The sequence below is a fragment of the Pinus tabuliformis genome, chromosome 8, assembly GCF_031772625.1.
Source record: "Pinus tabuliformis cultivar Carrire ecotype Pingquan chromosome 8, CPIR1, whole genome shotgun sequence".
In the NCBI taxonomy this organism is placed as follows: Eukaryota; Viridiplantae; Streptophyta; class Pinopsida; order Pinales; family Pinaceae; genus Pinus; species Pinus tabuliformis.
The window spans coordinates 1,682,679,970-1,682,698,814 of record NC_142294.1 but is presented as its reverse complement, the minus strand read 5'-3'; the positions used below and the strand labels follow the sequence as shown (position 1 = coordinate 1,682,698,814).

General features: G+C 35.2%; 1 protein-coding gene across 1 annotated transcript in view; it reads right to left on the bottom strand.

Moving 5' to 3' along the window:
- LOC149242698 (uncharacterized) overlaps positions 1 to 18,845 on the bottom strand; it is a 39,954-nt gene that overhangs the window by 12,395 nt on the left and 8,714 nt on the right. The window contains exon 2 of the mRNA XM_089370952.1: positions 12,192 to 12,342. Coding sequence (XP_089227078.1) covers positions 12,192 to 12,342 — 151 coding nt within the window. The remainder of the gene's footprint in view (positions 1 to 12,191; positions 12,343 to 18,845) is intronic.

Genomic DNA, 18,845 nt, shown 5'->3' with positions numbered 1-18,845 from the left:
AGTAGAATAGATATCAGAACCTCGTGAAGAATGCAACCATCAGTGTTCTGGATATGCTCATGTAGAAATGCCTCCAACTCATCAATATAGATCCCAAACAGGGTAGGGGACAGTGGACAACCCTGTTTAACCCCGATAGTGCTTCGGATGAAATCATACATCCCATGAGCCGCGTGAAGATGACCAAGAATGGACCCATATAGTCACATAATAGTGATCAATAAGGTTGCATACACTGCGGAAATCTGCATTCTAAAATGGAATAGGTTTTAATTATGCAAGTCATTACTTTTTATAAAAATGTGCTTACATCTCTATCCCACTTTGTAATAGTTGAGTTAGCTCTAATTATTTTATTATTTGAGTATGTTTGAAATTAAGTTATTGCACCATTATTATAATAATAATAATATATAAAAGAAAAAATAGTGATGCATTAACACTAGTTCATTATTTCTCTAATTTAATTTAAAAGAAAACTATTACACCAATACAACAAAAGAAAACTATAACATCAATATATAAAAAAATCGTCATACAAGAATTAGATAACATTAACCATGTGCAAATCTATTTACTTTGTTCATAGAGAAAACTATTTATATATATATATATATATATATATATATATATATATATATATATATATATATATCCAACATATTAAAATGTCAGAAAAGGAAGTAGTTCTTAAAAAACAAACATGAAAAATTAGATATGTGAATATGTTGGCCCAAAGTTGTTATTTCGTGCATGGTCATATCTTTGATGTTGGTTGCATGGATGTTAAAACTATAACATCCTCTTCTTTTCAACAATAATTACATTTTGGATTTTAGGCATCTGTGGTTCATTTCTTTTAAGTTGAATCTCGGAGTACCCACAATAATGATCACACTTGTGAACGTTTCAAATCCCAACATGGATCCATCATCAGGACAATTACTGAATGATGATAGAAGAAGAGCTTAGTGAGAGGAAACTCTTCTTGCTATCTTTATTCTGAAATTTTCAAGTAAAATGGTTTCATTCCATGTATCCCCTCCGCACAGGGATATAATTTTGGATTTCAGGCATCTGTGGTTCATTTCTTTTAAGTTGAATCTCGGAGTACCCACAATAATGATCATACTTATCAACGTTTCAAATCCCAACAGGGATCCATCATCAGGACAATTACTGAATGATGATAGAAGAAGAGCTTAGTGAGAGGCAGCTCTTCTTGCTATCTTTATTATGAAATTTTCGAGTAAAATGGTCTCATTCCATGTATCCCCTCCGTACAGGGATATAATTTTGGATTTCAAGCATTTGTGGTTCATCTATTTTAAGTTGAATCTCGGATTACCCACAGTAATGATCATATTTATCAACATTTCAAATCCCAACAGGGATCCATCATCAGGACAATCACTGAATGATGATAGAAGAAGAGCTCTCTCACTAAGTTCTTCTTCTATCATCATTCAGTAACTGTCCTGATGACGGATCCTTGTTGGGATTTGAAACGTTGACAAGTATGATCATTACTATGGGTACTCCGAGGTTCAATTTAAAAGAAATGAACCACAAATGCCTGAAATCCAAAATTATATCCCTGTACGGAGGGGATACATGGAATGAGACCATTTTACTCGAAAATTTTAGAATAAAGATAGCAAGAAGAGCTGCCTCTCACTAAGCTCTTCTTTTATCATCATTCAGTAATTGTCCTGATGATGGATCCCTGTTGGAATTTGAAACATTGACAGATAATTACATTCTTGTAGAATTTAGACTTTTGTGATCCATATTAATTGTAACAGCATTTTCGGTAAAAATCACATAAAATAAAATCTCGTCGACGCGTTTCAAACCAACCAGTGTGGTTCATCTTCAGGACAAGATGAGGAATCAGATCTAGGAAATGGAATAAATAGATGAAGGGAGCAGCTAACTAGCCGTTAGAAATAACGACTAGTTTAACTAAAAAATTGAAATAACAAATTAAGCCTTTGACCGAGAATTAAAAAGAATTTTAATTTAATAATTAATATTATTTTGGAATTAAGAAATAAATAAAGCAATTTCAATTAATATTAAATAATATTAGTATTATTAAATTATGTTATAGATATAATATCAATAAGAATTTTTAAATACAAAAACAACAATAATAATAATTAATTAACAAACTTTTAATCAGAATTTTAAATTAATAACTAATATTATTTTGGAATTAATAAAATAATTTTATTTTAATATTAAGTAATATCATTTTCAATGAGAATTTTGAGATAATAATAATTAATTAATTAATTAATTAACTAATTTTAACTTTATTAAAAAAAATAAAATTAGGAAGATAATTGGGAAAACAAGAAAAATCTAGGAAGAAAGAGCAGGGATCCAACACTTGTTAATGCTCCAACCATCGTCTCTATTCAGATTGACGGGCCTTTGTTCGATCTCTAAGGCCTCTCTGAATTTTCGATGATGAAAGTGGTCAATCCTAGCGATGACCTTTGTCTCTTCTATGCAAATGTGATGATTGGTTTTTTCCGCATGTTCAGCCAATGCAGAGGAGCGAGACCTTCCATGCTTTATGTCTGCAGCATGCTCACAAATCCTTTGATTTATTGACCGACCAGTCTCACCAATATAAGGAGTTCCACATGAACAAGGAAACATATAAACACCCTTCCCATCCTTAGGGTTAATAGGGTCCTTGGCTGAATGAAGAGAATTTCGAATAGTGCGAAGGGATCTAAAAGAAGAAGGAATATTATGTTTTTTCAAGATCCTCACGATTTCATCTAAGGTCCCTTGAATATAAGGAAAATGAACACTGGAAGATCTAATTCCTCATCTTGTCCTGAAGATGAACCACACTGGTTGGTTCGAAACGCGTCGACTGGATTTTATTTTATGTGATTTTTACCGAAAATGTTGTTGCAATTACATTCTTATTACTAACAAAATATATATAAAGAAAACCAACTTAATGTGCTTATATGATGTAAGGCATCTATATATGGCTACCTGATAGACTAATTTTTGCTACAATTTTAAATTTTTATAGGTTACGATTAGATGTACATAGTCACAAAATGGATAAGATGTATATCTCAGATATATGGTTACAGGACATACAATTCTATGTTGATCATAGATTTAAATTGTATTAGCTATCAAGAGGAGTGGATAAGAACATGGCATATATTGTATCTATAAACATCGTTTTACTAATAGAAAATCTGTTGGTTTTTTTCTTATTCAAAAACAAACAAACAAAAAACAACTTACAATTTGCAACTTTCTTTTTGTAAATTAATGCTTTGTAATGTCAAAAAATCAGGATTACATATTTTTTCCAAAATGCACCCTGAGGATTTTAATCCTCCTCAAACCATTACCATTAGTTGGCTTACATATTTCCATACAGCCCTGGATACAAAATTCACAAGACTAAACACCACACCATGGCCACAAAATTCATAAGATTGAACACTACACCATGACCAACACATAGAGTAATAAAAACTAAGTACATCATAAAGCCGAAAGCCCTTTTGACTAGGAAAAACCAAAACAAAAAGAACATAGAACTACAAAGCCAGCCACTAGGAACATTAATCATTATCTGAATAAGATATTGTTGCTGGTACCCTCACGCTCAAATCTAGAGGATCTAGCAAATTCCCACTATCAAATTCACATTTGCAATGTGCCCCTCCACATGGGAAAGGCAAGAATCAACCTTGTCCAAGCATACACATTGATTCATGAGCATTCTTTTTTTGTCCTCCAAGATCGCTCCACTTGCTTGTCTTTTAGGAACAAACCCAACAATGTCTTCATTTGCTAGTGCAGGGCCACTGAGCTCTGATATTGCTTCTTCCTGCCCCTTGTGTGCCCAATATTAAGAAGCCAAGTCGACATATCCTCTAAGATTTCTAAATCTAAGTGGGATTGTCTCTCCACACCAGCTTGAGTCTAAATTTTGTGAATTTCCTTCCTTGTTTCTAGTAGAATTGCATTGAAGTAAGTGGCCGCCGAGTCATGAGAGAAAAGCCTCACTCCTCTCTACCCTCTTGGACCATTGCTCCCTCTCCCTACCTACAATGAATTCGTTGATGTGACGGCATGACAGAGACCGGGAGGGTGCACCTGGAGTACCTACTATGTATACCTATGCCTGCGAAAAACAAGAGAAAAGACCAAACACATACATCCCAAGACCAAAGCTCCAACCACTATATCATCCCCAATGCTCATGACACAAACCTTAGACTCATTAGAAGCACCAAAGTGTTGGACAGAGGTCGTAGTGGCCTCTACAGAGGGTCCATTCTCCAACACCATTAAACAAATACTCATATTCACACAAAACATAAGACCCTTGACACAGAAGACTCTCAAACACCCAAGAAAACCCACCCATAGGAGCCCTTCAACCCACACTGAACAATTCACGTGACAACATACACCATTATTTACACAAATTATATCCCACGCCCTAGACATTACCAATTGATAGAAACCCAAGAACAAAGGACGCGAAATGGTTGCCAAGCCAACCAAAAGGCTCTCATGCCTTCAAAAAATTCCATGTATACCCATAACTTAACAATGCAAATTTAGTTTTTGAATAAGAAAACTTCATAAAACAACATCTCTAATGTATTCAATCAAAGATGCAAATTCATCATAAAGTTTATAGTATTCTAATGTTGAAATAAGTTTTTTATGATGGATATATTTAAGAAGGTAAAGTAGTGTTATCATACAAACATTTGTGTGAAAGATACTTTAAAATGCTAAAAAAGTAATTAACCTCATTTTTGTGTTTGAAACACCTTGGGAACCAACAAGTGCGATTTCCATAATTTTAAGTCAAAGATACTCTCACATATTCGTAATTTGGGATTTTGTTCCACATTAGTCCTCCATTTCTCCCTCTTGAAAACGAAAATTGCCTTCTCACATATAACCAACATTCATTCATTAAAGAACATAAATCAACAAAAGATTCCAAGTCTTCCAAAAACCATAGAGAGTCGATGACATCAATCATGACAATATTTATGATGACTTCTTGATGAGAAAAGAAAGCCTATACTTTCTTCATATGACTATTATTGTTTTGGATGTCACACATTTGCGCAAAAAAGAATAGACAATCCTATTGTCACTATTAAGAATAGACAATCCAATTAAAAACATTTGATTTTACTTCACAAAGGAATACCGAAAGTGTTGACTTTGTATATATCCTATTAAACAAGCCTAAAATCAAAATTACTTTGCAAATCATAAGAAAATGTTAGTGAAAGCATGTTCATTGTTAGCTTCAATATGTTCCTCCATAGATTATCTCTTGAGCCAAGCATTCCATTTCCACATTTCCAAGGGCTTGTTGAACAAACTCTTCTTCATTTCCCTCATCTGGAGATGACCCAATCGACATCCTTTCAAAGAAGTTGTTGATCGCAAACTCCTTACCAAATTAATAACCAAATGATACACCTTGTTGCATTGTGCCTCCAAATTTTCTGTCTATCTTTTCTACTATATCATTATTTCAAGAATTTTTGCATACCATTATTTTAATTTCTTATCAACATGGCATTCTACTTGAAACAAGAAAGATGGAAGCCTAATTGAAAACGAAAAGGCTCTCATGCCTTCAAAAAATAGTCATGGATACCCATAACTTAACAATTTAAATTTAATTTCTGAAAAGAAAACTTCATAAAACAACATCTCTAATGTATTCAATCAATGATGCAAATTTATTGTAAAGCTTATAGTATTCTAATGCTGAAATAAGTTTTTTTATGATGGATATATTTACGAAGGTAAAGTAGTGTTATCATACAAATAATTGGGTGAAAGATACTTTAAAATCCTAAAATAGTAATTAACCTCATTTTTGTATTTAAAACACCTTGGGAACCAACAAAGTGTGATTTCCATCATTTTAAGTAAAAAATACTCTCACATATTCGTAATTTGGGATTTTGTTTCACATTAATCCTCCATTTCTTCCTCTTGAAACTAACAATTTCATTCTCACATACAACCAACATTCATTCATTAAACAACATAAATCAACAAAAGATTTAATGGCTTCCAAAAAATGGCATCAACATGACAACATTTATGATGTTTTCTTGATGAGAAAATAAAGCCTATACTTTCTTCATGTGACTAAAAATTATTTTGGATGTCCCACATATTGCCACTACAAATTACATCTTCAAAGTGATATAAGAAATATCAAGTGATAACTTCAACCATAATTCAAGGACGAAACATTTATTCATTCTCATGGTAAGTTATGTTTACTTATCAAAAGAAACACGCAATAACCCATACCTTCTTCATATGACTAAGATATTATTGAAGGTGTCACTCACTTGCACAAAACTGAATAGACAATCTTATTGTCACCACAAATTACATCTTCAAAGTGACACAAGAAACATGAAGTGATGACTCCAACCATGCTTCAAGGAAGAAGCATTCGTTCCTTCCAATGGCAAGTAATACTTATCTTCTGCATCGTTGAAGATCATATTTAGCTTTGTTCTGACTATTAATTAATGTGATAGGGAAATGAAACATTTGAAAGAAATAAGCCGTATGCATTACAAATAAATGTTATCAAAATTGGACTAGTCATCAAACCAGTAGGCTGCTTGGACTGGGAATCGATTGGAATTGGACCAAAACCGGTAAAAAAAACTAGACCAAAAAACCGGTTAACCAAAAACACATTTAATATTCAAATTTAAACAAACATACAAAAAACTATGTATTAATGCACATCCATATGAATCCAAACCATTTATACACAAATAAACAAATGTTCTCATTTATATAGCTTGTAAGGGTGCAAATAACCAAAATAACACTGAGTGCAATTCATCTCTGAATCAAAAATACATCAACAAAAAGGCCCTAGATGGCATCTAACATCCAAAAAAAATCATGCTACAACCAATACATACATATCATCAAAATCTTTGCCTATATTGGAATCTTCGTCATCGATATCACCCTCTAAGCATTAAAATAAAATAGAAAATGCTTAGAATGTCAATTCAAGATTTTGTTTGAGTGATGGGTACATTTGTAGTAGGATCATGATAGAGGAGTTCAACAATCAATGCCACTAACATCAAGATACATAGAGGGATTGGTGCTCTTGATTATATGCTAGTTCCATACCCTCGTACATGACAAAATCCAATCGAAACATTGCAATCGCCAAATCCTGAAATCCTGAAAAACTGTTTAGTCTCCTAGATTTTGAGTGGGATCTAAAATTATACTTTCTCCACTCAATGAGTTTGGAACTACTCTCAAACACCCCAAGTCATTTCATGGTAATGTTAAAAATTTAAGTAAAATGATGAATATAACATTACCATGAATTGCATAGCAATAGCAAGGCCATAGGCTTGAATATTAGAAATTTGGTCAAAAACTAGGCTTCTCCAGTGATAAATCATTACTTAAAAAGAAATGGTTGTTTACAAAGGGTCCTTGATAGCATTGTACAAGACCGATCCGTACAAGAATCAGTTGATTGTTTTTAAAGGATCCTTGATAGCATTGTACAAAACCGATCCGTACAAGAATCGGTTGATTGTTTTCAAAAGGTCCTTGATAGCAGGGTTGGAATTTTGCCCGTCAGAAGCCATTTTAGTCTTTAAATATGTTGAAAATTTTTAAATGACCGTCTGGCATAACATGGTTTGAAGAGTGAAGAACGTGTTTTTGATGGCTTCTAATATTTTGAAAATGTTATTAATATCTTATCTGGACATTTTGCTCCTAGAAACTTCGCGATATTAGAATAGAATATAAGTCTCTACCCTGAATAAGAAATTGAGGTATGTCCTGTACTCTGAGTGGGCGATGAGTTTGATCATCAATAATAGTCTAAGATTTGAACTTGAAGTGAGTTTTCATGATGAATTAACTCGATGTAAATGGATTGGTATGGTTTATACTTGCAATTATAAAGAGTACATGAAATTAATATTATTTCCATATAAATCAATTGGTTTACATTTTAGAAACCTTAAATAACACTCTGATCATACTTATAATTAAAGAATTGAATTTTTCAGTAATGATTATGTTTAAATGTTATTTTTTTATAGTTGTTTTTAAATACTATATTTTATATTTATTTTATAAAAATATATTAGTTTTGGTTTGAATAATAATAATAATAATAATAATTTTTTATATGTGGCGGTGTACTAAATTTATATTTAGAAAAGTGTTTATTTATGAGTTATTTTTTGTTTAATTTATTAATAAATATAATTATTATTATTATTTTTTGTGTTTGATATAGAAAATTGTTTATTTTATATATGTGTATTTTTCTAAAATGACGATTATTATTAACTATTTTAATTTTTAGTTTTTTAGAATTAAGTAATTTATTTTTTAATGAAATTGTAGTTTTGTGTTGTTTAAATCACCTTTTTCAATGTATAAATCAATTTAGTAGGTTTACAAATCTCTCAAATATTAAGCAATTAGAATTTAATAAACACAATTCTTGTTTTCTTTATGATTTAGTTAAAAACATATTTGAAATATATTTAGTGAATTGCTCTCCATAATAATTTAATATTTTTTTTTTTTTTCTTTTTTAATGTATTATGGAAAACGAGTATGTTTTCTTTATGATGTTTTAGTTAAAACAATAGCAAATTGTTCACCACAATATTTTAATATTTTCTATCTAGTTTTTTTTAACATATTGGGAAAAAAATATAATTCAATTGTTTAACTCATATTATGGATAATGTTTTTTTTAACATATTGGGAAAAAATTATAATTCAATTGTCAAACTCATATTATGGATAATCATCGCTAGCGGCCATCCATAATGCAGGTTGACTCACCGTAGTTACTCCAGAAAACCATGACCCTCCATAATCCATAATGGAGGTTGACTCACCATACTTATTCTAGAAAACCACGACCCTCGAATTACCCTGTAATGCCTCTACATCTACCTCCATTAACTTGTTTCTTTGTCTCATAAACTCAAACTCTTAGCCAAACAAAAACGATTTTAAGACATACTCTAGACCTAAAAAAGATTGTCAATAATTCCACTTTATAAACACAATTATTTTATAAAATTTGTAAAATTTGTGTATATATTTAACTAATGTTGTGATTTTAAGACATACTCTAGACCTAAAAAAAATTGTCAATAATTCCACTTTATAAACACAATTCTTTTATAAAAATTGTAAAATTTGTGTATATATTTAACTAATGTCATTGTTTGTGTTTTACTCTATCCATCACTGACAATGTGTTTTATGTCAGACCTATTTGATATGTTTTTTTCCATGATCAGATCTCATTGGGTGCTCGATCTAGTATGATTTAATTCTCGTAGGTGTCACCTAGATGTTCACTATGTTTTTTTCATGATGAAATTTCATTGGGTGCTCGATCTAGTATGATTTAATTCTCGTAGGTGTCACCTAGACGTTCACTATGTTCACCTTAGGGAAAAGGGGAAAAAAATACATATTTCATACTCTTTAGAAGGAATGTCATTCAATAAATCACAATTTGTTTGATCAGGGTAAGTTGGATTAGAATCCAAGTCTAAATAGTTTCCTTGAAATTCAATGCACATGCATTTATCTCTTATGCAAAAATCATTAACAATCCCACTTGAATGAAACAAACAATCATTTCTTGAGTGTGCTAGTACATCATCAAACCTACGTAGCCCAAAACATTACGTAGTTGAAAGCACAAAGCCTCCTCCTTGTCATAATGAATTTGGACCACAATCCTGCTTGTTGCCACTTTCTCTCTCTGAGTGTATTCACCACCCATCTTTATTGGCTTATTTGGGCGAGGGGGCTATCACAGTGTCAATAACACTACCTTATGAAAGTTATCATATGTCACGTGTCACCTATGGAAACAATGTAAACTTTGAAACGGGAACTATAAACTCAAAATGGGAACTCTGGCAAAAAAACCCCGAAAAAACATCAAAAACAGTGCTAAAAACGAAAAGTGTTGATTCTGGAATAACACATTTTTTTTTCCAGGGTAAATTTTCAACATGTTTTAAAAATGACAGTGAAAACCAATTTTTTGTGCAAAAATTGTCCAAAAAACACCCTCAAAATGAAGTGTTGATGTTCGAATAACACTTCTTCTTTCTTTCTTTCTTCTTCTTTTTTTTTTTTTTGGTCCCCTCAATGGTAAATTTTGTGCAAAAAACACCCTCAAAACGGAAAGTGTTGATGCTGGGATAACAATTTTTTTTTCAAGGGTAAAATTTCAACATTTCGAAATAATAGCGTAAAATATTTTATTATGACCTCGAAAAACATTAAACTTTCAAATATATATATATATATATAAAAAAAATCAAACATCAAAAATAAAAATCAATCATAAAAAAAAAAAATAAATAAATAAATAAAATTACAAATTATAAACAAATAAATAGTAAAAAAATAAATAAATAAATGTAAACCATAAAAAAAATTTGGGAAAAGAAAAAAAAAACACACATTAAAAAAAACTATAAAATTAAGTAGGTAAAAATAGAAAAATAAAAAAAACATTAACAAAAAACTAAAAAAAAATTGAAAATTAAAAACAAACTAGATTTAAAAAAAAATTTGGAAAATTAACAATTTTTTTTTAAAAACTAGTGAAATTAAGATTAAAATGATGAGAAAAAACTCTAATAATGGGGAGATGGAGCGCGCGGGCACCGCAGGTTTGCGAAAGGGTTTCGGTTAACCCTTGTTTACTATCCGCAGGGACCCGGTTAAACCAACACTGCAGTCCGCTCCCTTTTCTGCCCGCGTACATCTGCCGACAGTTATCTGAAGACATTGCCCGTTCTCCCGTTTTTACCCGGCAACTGTCATTATCGGGATGTCTTCCTCAGTAAATATTTCGGGAGAAGCGATGGATTTAGAGGAGGTCGATTTCACCGATGACCCCCATCCCGACCGCATTATCTTTGGAGGCCCTTATTTCGCATATCTGGAAGTCGGTCCAGGGCATCAGTCGGATCCATTTCCGCCTAACACTTCTCCGGTTGTTACCTTGCCGGACCCCCAGCCGGCATCGCTCCTTGCTCGAAACCCTAACCCTACTCAGCTATCATCGGCTCTGGATACACCCCCTCTATCCCCTGGTACCCTTCACATTTTATCTACTATTGCGCCTCTGTCGCCCCCTTTCGAACCTAATCCGCCCGGATCTACATTCCTCGCTGAGACATCTGCTGTTCCCCCGCCACCAGTGGTCTCTAACCCTCCTAGCCCTACCCACCCGCCGTCAGGATGTTTTGAGACTCCGGTGATTAGGGTTAGACCTGTTAAAGATTTCTCTCAGGCCGACGCCCAGGATCCACTTGCAGGCCACCCATCTGCACCTCGCTCGCGCAAAAGAAAATCAAAGTGCATTAAATCTACCACAAAGGATATTTCGATTAGGTTCGGGGAGACTTCGGCCATTGGGGAAGCAGCCACCATGACCTGCACTATACTAGTAGGTCATGTTCGCGGTAGGGCATATTCGGCCGCTCGACTCACGCTATGGGTTAAGGAAATCTGGGGAGGCATCCTTCATGAATTACCAGAGGTACAAGTCTTGCCTAGAGGCTGGTTTGCCCTCCATTTTGCAAAAGAGGCCTACACAGATTTAGTACTTGGCAGATACTGGCACATTGAGATGGCACCAGTGCTGCTAAAAAGATGGAGTCCACTATTCGATCCTGAAAGAGAACAAATTGGTGCTGGCCCATTATGGGTCCGCCTGCCTGGCCTCCCTCTTCAATACTGGTGCGAGGAGGTTTTCATCCGTATAGGAAATGCATTGGGGACATATCTGGATCATGATAGAACCTTTGTGGAATCAAGGAACAGAACCCTTGCCCGCATACTTGTGCATTTGGATACCCGCGAGGGGCTGGAAGAGAAAATTACACTACATTGGGGGAACTACACCAGGGTTCAGATTCTGGATTACGAGGGAGTACCTTTTCGATGCTGCCGATGCCACATGGTTGGGCACCTTCTCAAGGATTGTCCCCTCATCAAGAAGGCAGAGGATTCCCCCATGGTAACTACTGTGCCCACCAGGACTCACGTATAGGCTAATCAGCGCTCTCCTGCACCGGTTCCATCATCCTTGGCAAACAAAGCGCAGCAGGCAGCAGCTGAGGCACACAGCACTCCCTCTCCGCCTGTCACCAGATCACGGGCTGCAGCAGAAGCCGCCAGAGCTTCGGGTACATCTCTTTCTCCTCCATTATCTTGTTTTTCACACTGCTCTTCCATAATTGCACCATCAATATCTGTTGCACAATGCACTCTACCATCCTCTCCTATCATGGCTCCACCTGCCCCCTCGCTGTTCTCCCTATCCTCGCCCCTCTCTTCCCCCGGTACTTCTCGTGAGACTAAGCCTCACCATTACAACCTTCGTCCTCGCATCGCTCCCCGGGACTCCCCTTTGCATTTTGTTGGTTTGGGTCTTGCCATCCCTGGAACTACACCCTTGATATCTCGGGGGAGAAAATCTGACCTATCTAAAGCTATCCGTCGTGCTGGGGCTGAAGTAGCCTCTGGCCGTCAATCTACTCTTGATGGGGTTCTTAGAGCAGTGAACACCCCTGCCAGCATCCCACCATGAAATGCCTCACCTTCAACTGCAGGGGCATGGCTAGTGCCTCAAAGAAACTAGCCTTGCGGAGACTTTTTGAAATTACCCCTATCGACATCATTCTACTTCAAGAGACCCTTGGCCCGGCTGACCTCATCTCTGATACCTTAGCCTCTATGTGCCCAGGGTGGATATTTTCGGCCATAGACTCTACTGGGCGATCCGGTGGTCTTGCTATTGGATACAATCCCAAATCCATCAGAGCCCTAGCCTCCTGGGGTGGCAGGGGGTATATGGGTTTAGACCTTTTTTCGGCAGATTTGGGAACCAGCCTTCGGGTTATTAACATCTATGGTCCCTGTCAGCAAAGGGAGCAGTTCTGGCAACATCTGCTAGGATTATCCATCTTATCAAAGGAGAATATCATCATTGGAGGTGATCTCAACTTTTCTCTGGGTTATGGTGAATCTTGGGGGTCTATGGCTCAGATAGACTCGATCTCTGGCTACATGACTGAGCTCCTGGAAAGACACAATCTGATTGATGTCCCCATGAACAAACCCCTTCCCACATGGCGGAACAGAAGGGTGGGAGAGGTGGCCCTTGCTCGCAGACTCGACAGATTTATCATGAAGGGAACTCTTATCCAGTAGATGCATCAATACAAACAATGGGTTGGAGCTGGAGGCATATCGGACCATTCCCCTGTATACTTGGAGATCTCGGGTCCCTTTCAAAAGCCAAAAGCCCCCTTCAAATTTAATCACACATGGCTTCAGGATCCATCATATATTCGGATGATCTCGGATTTTTGGAAAGCAAATCCGATTGATAGATCAGATTCATTAGCAAAAGGATTTTGCTCCAATTTAGCCCAGCTTAAGCACTTGTCCATCAACTGGGCAAAAGAGAAGCAGCAGAAGGAAAATTCGGCACTATTGCGCATTGAATCTGAGCTCAGCACCCTAATGGATGATAGAGGTTTGGGGTTTGCCTCTGCGGAAGATAAATCCCACCTGGTGGAGCTTGAAAGACAGAAGTCTCAGATATTAAAAGACAGAGAGGAATCTATTCGTCTTCGAAGCAGAGCTATATGGTTAAAGGCAGGGGATGAAAACACTCGGTTTTTTCACCATTATGCACAGGGCAGGAAAGTCACTAATACTATATGGAGCATGCCGAATCCAGAAGGAGGGGTGGCTGATACATTTAACAAGCTCTCTCACCTGGGGTCATCACACTTCAGGAATCTTTATAAAAGTCCACCAGGCTCGACTCTTGCTGACATTATAAATCTGGCTGGTCATTTCCCCAAGTTTGTAAATGGGGATGATGCAGAGGCTCTCTTTGATCCTGTGACACCTGGGGAACTTGAGGGCACCTTGAAATGGTTCAAAAAGGATAAAAGCCCAGGCCCAGATGGTTGGACCATCGAATTCTACCTTGCTTTCTACGAGCTGCTCGGACATGATCTGCTAAGGGTTGTGGAGGAATGTCGCGTATCTGGAACCATGTATAATGCCATCAACTCGACATTCATAGCCCTCATACCAAAATCGGATTCCCCATCCTCCTTTGATGATTACAGACCCATCTCACTCTGTAACTGCCTCTATAAGATCATCGCAAATCGTCTCCGCCCTATTCTGTCACGACATATTGCGCCTCAGCAATTTTCTTTTCTTGAACATCGTCAGATCCATGAAGCTATAGGCTCGGCCCAGGAAGCCATCCACTCCATCTGGACCAAACATCAAAAGGCCATCACCCTTAAGATCAACCTGGTAAAGGCATTTGATCGTGTCAGTTGGCTATATATCAAGATGCTACTCATACACTTGGGCTTCCCCCACAACTTCATCACATGGATCATGGCCTGTATAACCACACCTACTTTCAGTGTGCTCATCAATGGGTCTGCTTCTCATTTTTTCCATTCTGAAAGAGGACTCAGACAGGGCTGCCCCCTGTCTCCTCTTCTATTTTTTATTGTTATGGATGGTCTCAGCCGGCTGATTGAATCTGCAAAAAGGGATGGAGATCTGGGTGGTCTCAAGATATCAGATGACTGTTACCTCACCCACCTTCTGTTTGTGGATGACGTTATTATATTTCTTGATGGAAGTATAAGGGATTCCCGCTCTTTCTCAAAGATCCTCTCCCTTTTCTCATCCGCCACTGGCATGCTAGCAAACCACACAAAATCCTCCATCATTTTCACACACACTTCCATTCATGAGTCCCAATATGCACATCGACTGTTTCCCTATAGCATCAATCCACTTGATCGGGGGTTAAAATATCTGGGTTTCTGGATCAAGCCTGTCAGTCAGAAGATTGCTGATTGGATATGGCTAGTAACTAAACTGGAGAAGAGACTAAAAATATGGAGTCACCGATACTTATCAAGAGCTGGAAGACTCGTGCTGGTAAAATCGGTTCTTGAGGCCACGCCTGTATATTGGATGGCACTGGCTTGGATACCCAGGAACATATTGGCCAGACTTCACCAAATATGCAACAGATTCCTATGGAACGGGAATCAGGACAAGAGGATATTTGCCTGGGTGGCCTGGAACAGGATAGCTCTGCCCAAGAAGTGGGGAGGCTGGGGCTTAAAAGACCTGCCTCTTTTTGCTCAAGCTCTAGCTGCTAAAATGGGGTGGACTTTGCTCACGAAACAAAATCTCTGGACGAACATATCATACCATAAATACGTCTGGCCTATGAATATCATGGAATGGATAAGACTCCCAAATTGGCCCAAAACCGGCATTTCATCTGTCTGGAAGGCACTTCTACATTCTCTGCCACTCATCAGGGACAATTTGATCTGGAGAATAAATAATGGACAGTCGGCACGCATTGGTATTGATCCCTGGATAGGGAGTGGTGGAAGACATCGCTTAACCAGGGAGCTTATTCAGCATTTACATGCCCAAGATATCAAGGTCATAGCCAACATTGCGGATCCTCTCAATACCACCATCCTCACACAACGATGGAAAACCGCGCAGCAAATTAATTTGCCCCAATGCTGGCACAATGAATGGAAGGATTACATTACAGCACTACAAGAATCCCATATAAGGATAAAAGAAGGACTGGACGAGCTCATTTGGCAACAATCTGAGAGTGGCATATATACTCCGAAAGGCGGCTACCAAGTGCTGATATCACACAAAGTTCCAGACCTGATAACCTTCTGGTGGAAGGCCATTTGGAATCTCACAGCACCTCCCCGGACCAAATTATTCTTTTGGTGTATTTTAAAAAACAAAGTCCCCACCGGGGAATACCTCATGCGCCAGGCCATTCATGGGCCTACTTGGTGTTCGCTGTGTAAAAACGCTGCTGAATCAACAACACACCTATTTCTGAAGTGTACTGTTCTGACGAACCTGTGGCGCAACATAACACCTGCGATTCAATTCACGGGCATCTGGGAGGGTGTCGACCTGATTGGGGCATGGGAAGCTTGGTACCACCGGCACAAGGGATCAAAATCTCAGAGCCTCCCCCTCATAATCAGCTGGCATGTATGGTTGGCCCGGAACCAAGCTATATTTGATGGCAAATCTATAAACTGGATGCACACCCAAGCTCTGATTATTACAGCATACAATAATATGCCAGATCCACCACAAACTCGAACCCGTAGACCACGTGAACCTCCACTCATAGACAAAAACACCCCATGGGCATTTTTTGATGGCGCAGCCCAACAGCAGGGGTGCGGGGGCGGATTTATCCTCTACATGAACGAACAACACTACTATAAAGTCCAAATGGGTTTGGGGACTGGCACAAACAATTTTGTTGAGCTTATTACACTTCGGCACCTCATGCATTTCACATTGGGTCATAACTGCATGAACATACATATTTTTGGCGATTCAAAGATCATAGTAGACTGGTTCAATGCTACATCTGCATGCCACACACACACTCTCAGCACTATTTTGGATGAAATAAATATCATGAAGGCACATTTTAATGATATTACTTGTAAACATATTTACAGGGAACACAACAGTTGTGTTGACGAACTATCCAAGGCGGCCACGTCACTACCCCGAGGTGAGTGGTTGATACAAGAGCAGTGAGGGAAAAATGCTTATCAATATTATCATCGGCCATATATAGACTCTCAGTACCACAGGGCGGACAGCCCATGAACATAATACTGTTATAAAATTTTGATGGAATTGTACAGTTTTTTGATCACTTTTTTGTGACGGAATATATAAAAAGGCCCTGCGTGGCAATATGTATTTAAAATAAAATGGACCATTAACGAACATCCTGCATGATGATCTGGTCAAATAGGCTGATATATTTGATATCTATATTGCTGAGCCATCAGGCTGACAGACTCTAGCATATGCATTACGATGCATCTACAATATGTAATTTTTCAAAGTATAATGAAATATTACGATTTTTCCAGGGGAAAAAAGATTAAAATGATGATTACTTAAAAAAATAAATGTAAATATATATAGATATATATATGACAAAAAATAAATTAAAAAATGTTAAAAAAAATTGTTTCATAAACCATAAAAGAATTTGGAAAAAATAAATAAATAAATAAAATTTTATATATAAAATTAAGTAAATAAAAATAGAAAGATTAAAAAAATCATTAACAAAAACTAGCAAAAAAAAAAAAAATTAAAAACAAACTAGATTAAACAAAAATAGAAAATTAATCAAAAAAAATAAAATTAAAAACTATTAAAATTAATATTAAAAACATTTAAAAAAAACCAAAAAGACAAAAATAAGCTTTAAAAATAAATAAATAAATTTCAAAATTTTAAAAATATACATCTTTTCCAATTAAAAAAATTTAAAAACATTTTAAACTTACAAAAAAAAATTGTGTTTTTATTAAAATATATATATATATATATATATTTTAATCGATTTTTTTTTTTAAATTCATTATACAATTTTAATAAAAATTATATTTTAAACCATTTAAAAAAAAAATTATTACACCATTTTAATGATAATTAATTAATTAAATTTTTTTTTTAAATGGAGTTCGGCCCCGACCGCGCCACCACCCGGCGGCGGGCAGGTCGTGGGGCAATTCCGGGAATCGCCCCACGACCCGCCCGCCGCCGGGTGGTGGCGCGGCCGGGGGCGAACTCCATTTTTTTTTTTTTTAATAAAAACAAAATTTAAAAAAAAAAAAAAACATAAAATTTAATTTTCATTAAAATGGTGTAATAAAATTTTTTAATAATTTATTTATTTTTTTTAAATTGTTTAAAATATAATTTTTATTAAAATTATTTAATAAATTAAAATTTCATAATTTTTATTAAAATTGTTTAATGAATTTTTTTTTTTCAAAAAAAAATTATATTTAATTTTTTTTGGTTGGTTTTTAAATAAATAATAAAAATTTAATAAATTTTTTTATTTTTAATATAAATCAAAAACCCAATTTTTTTTAAGTTTAAAATGTTTTTTAATTTTTTATTTTTTTCAGTTGAAAAAGACGTACGATATATATATATATAAAATGTTTGATATATTTTTATTTTGATATATATATATATAAATGTTTTTTAATTTTTTATTTTTTTCAGTTAAAAAAGACGTATATTTTTAAAATTTTGATATATATATATATATATATATATATAATTTAAGCTTATTTTTGTCTTTTTAGTTTCTTCTAAATGTTTTTAATATTAATTTTTAGTTGAGTTTTTTAATCTTTCTATTTTTACTTACTTAATTTTATCTATATAGTTATTATTTATTTATTTCAAATTCTTTTATGGTTTATGAAACAAATTTTTTTTTAAACATTTTTTTATTTAACGATGTATAAATATGTAGAATATCAGAAATGCATCAGAAATGCAAAATATCGACCTTCTTCTTTAAATATGCAAATCAATAAAAACCCCACTACAAAAAAAAATAAAAATAAAAATAAAAACTAGAAAATATGAAGAAGAAAACTACTTCCAAAATTATTAAATTTAGGAAATAATTATTTACATTTCATACATTAGAAAATTTAAAGTCAAAAAATAGGTCTTTTAAAAAAAGGGTCTGATGCAGAATAACCACTTTTTAAAATTAGCATGAAAATCACTACCATTCTAAAATGCAATGTATATAAAAAAAATTAAAGTGC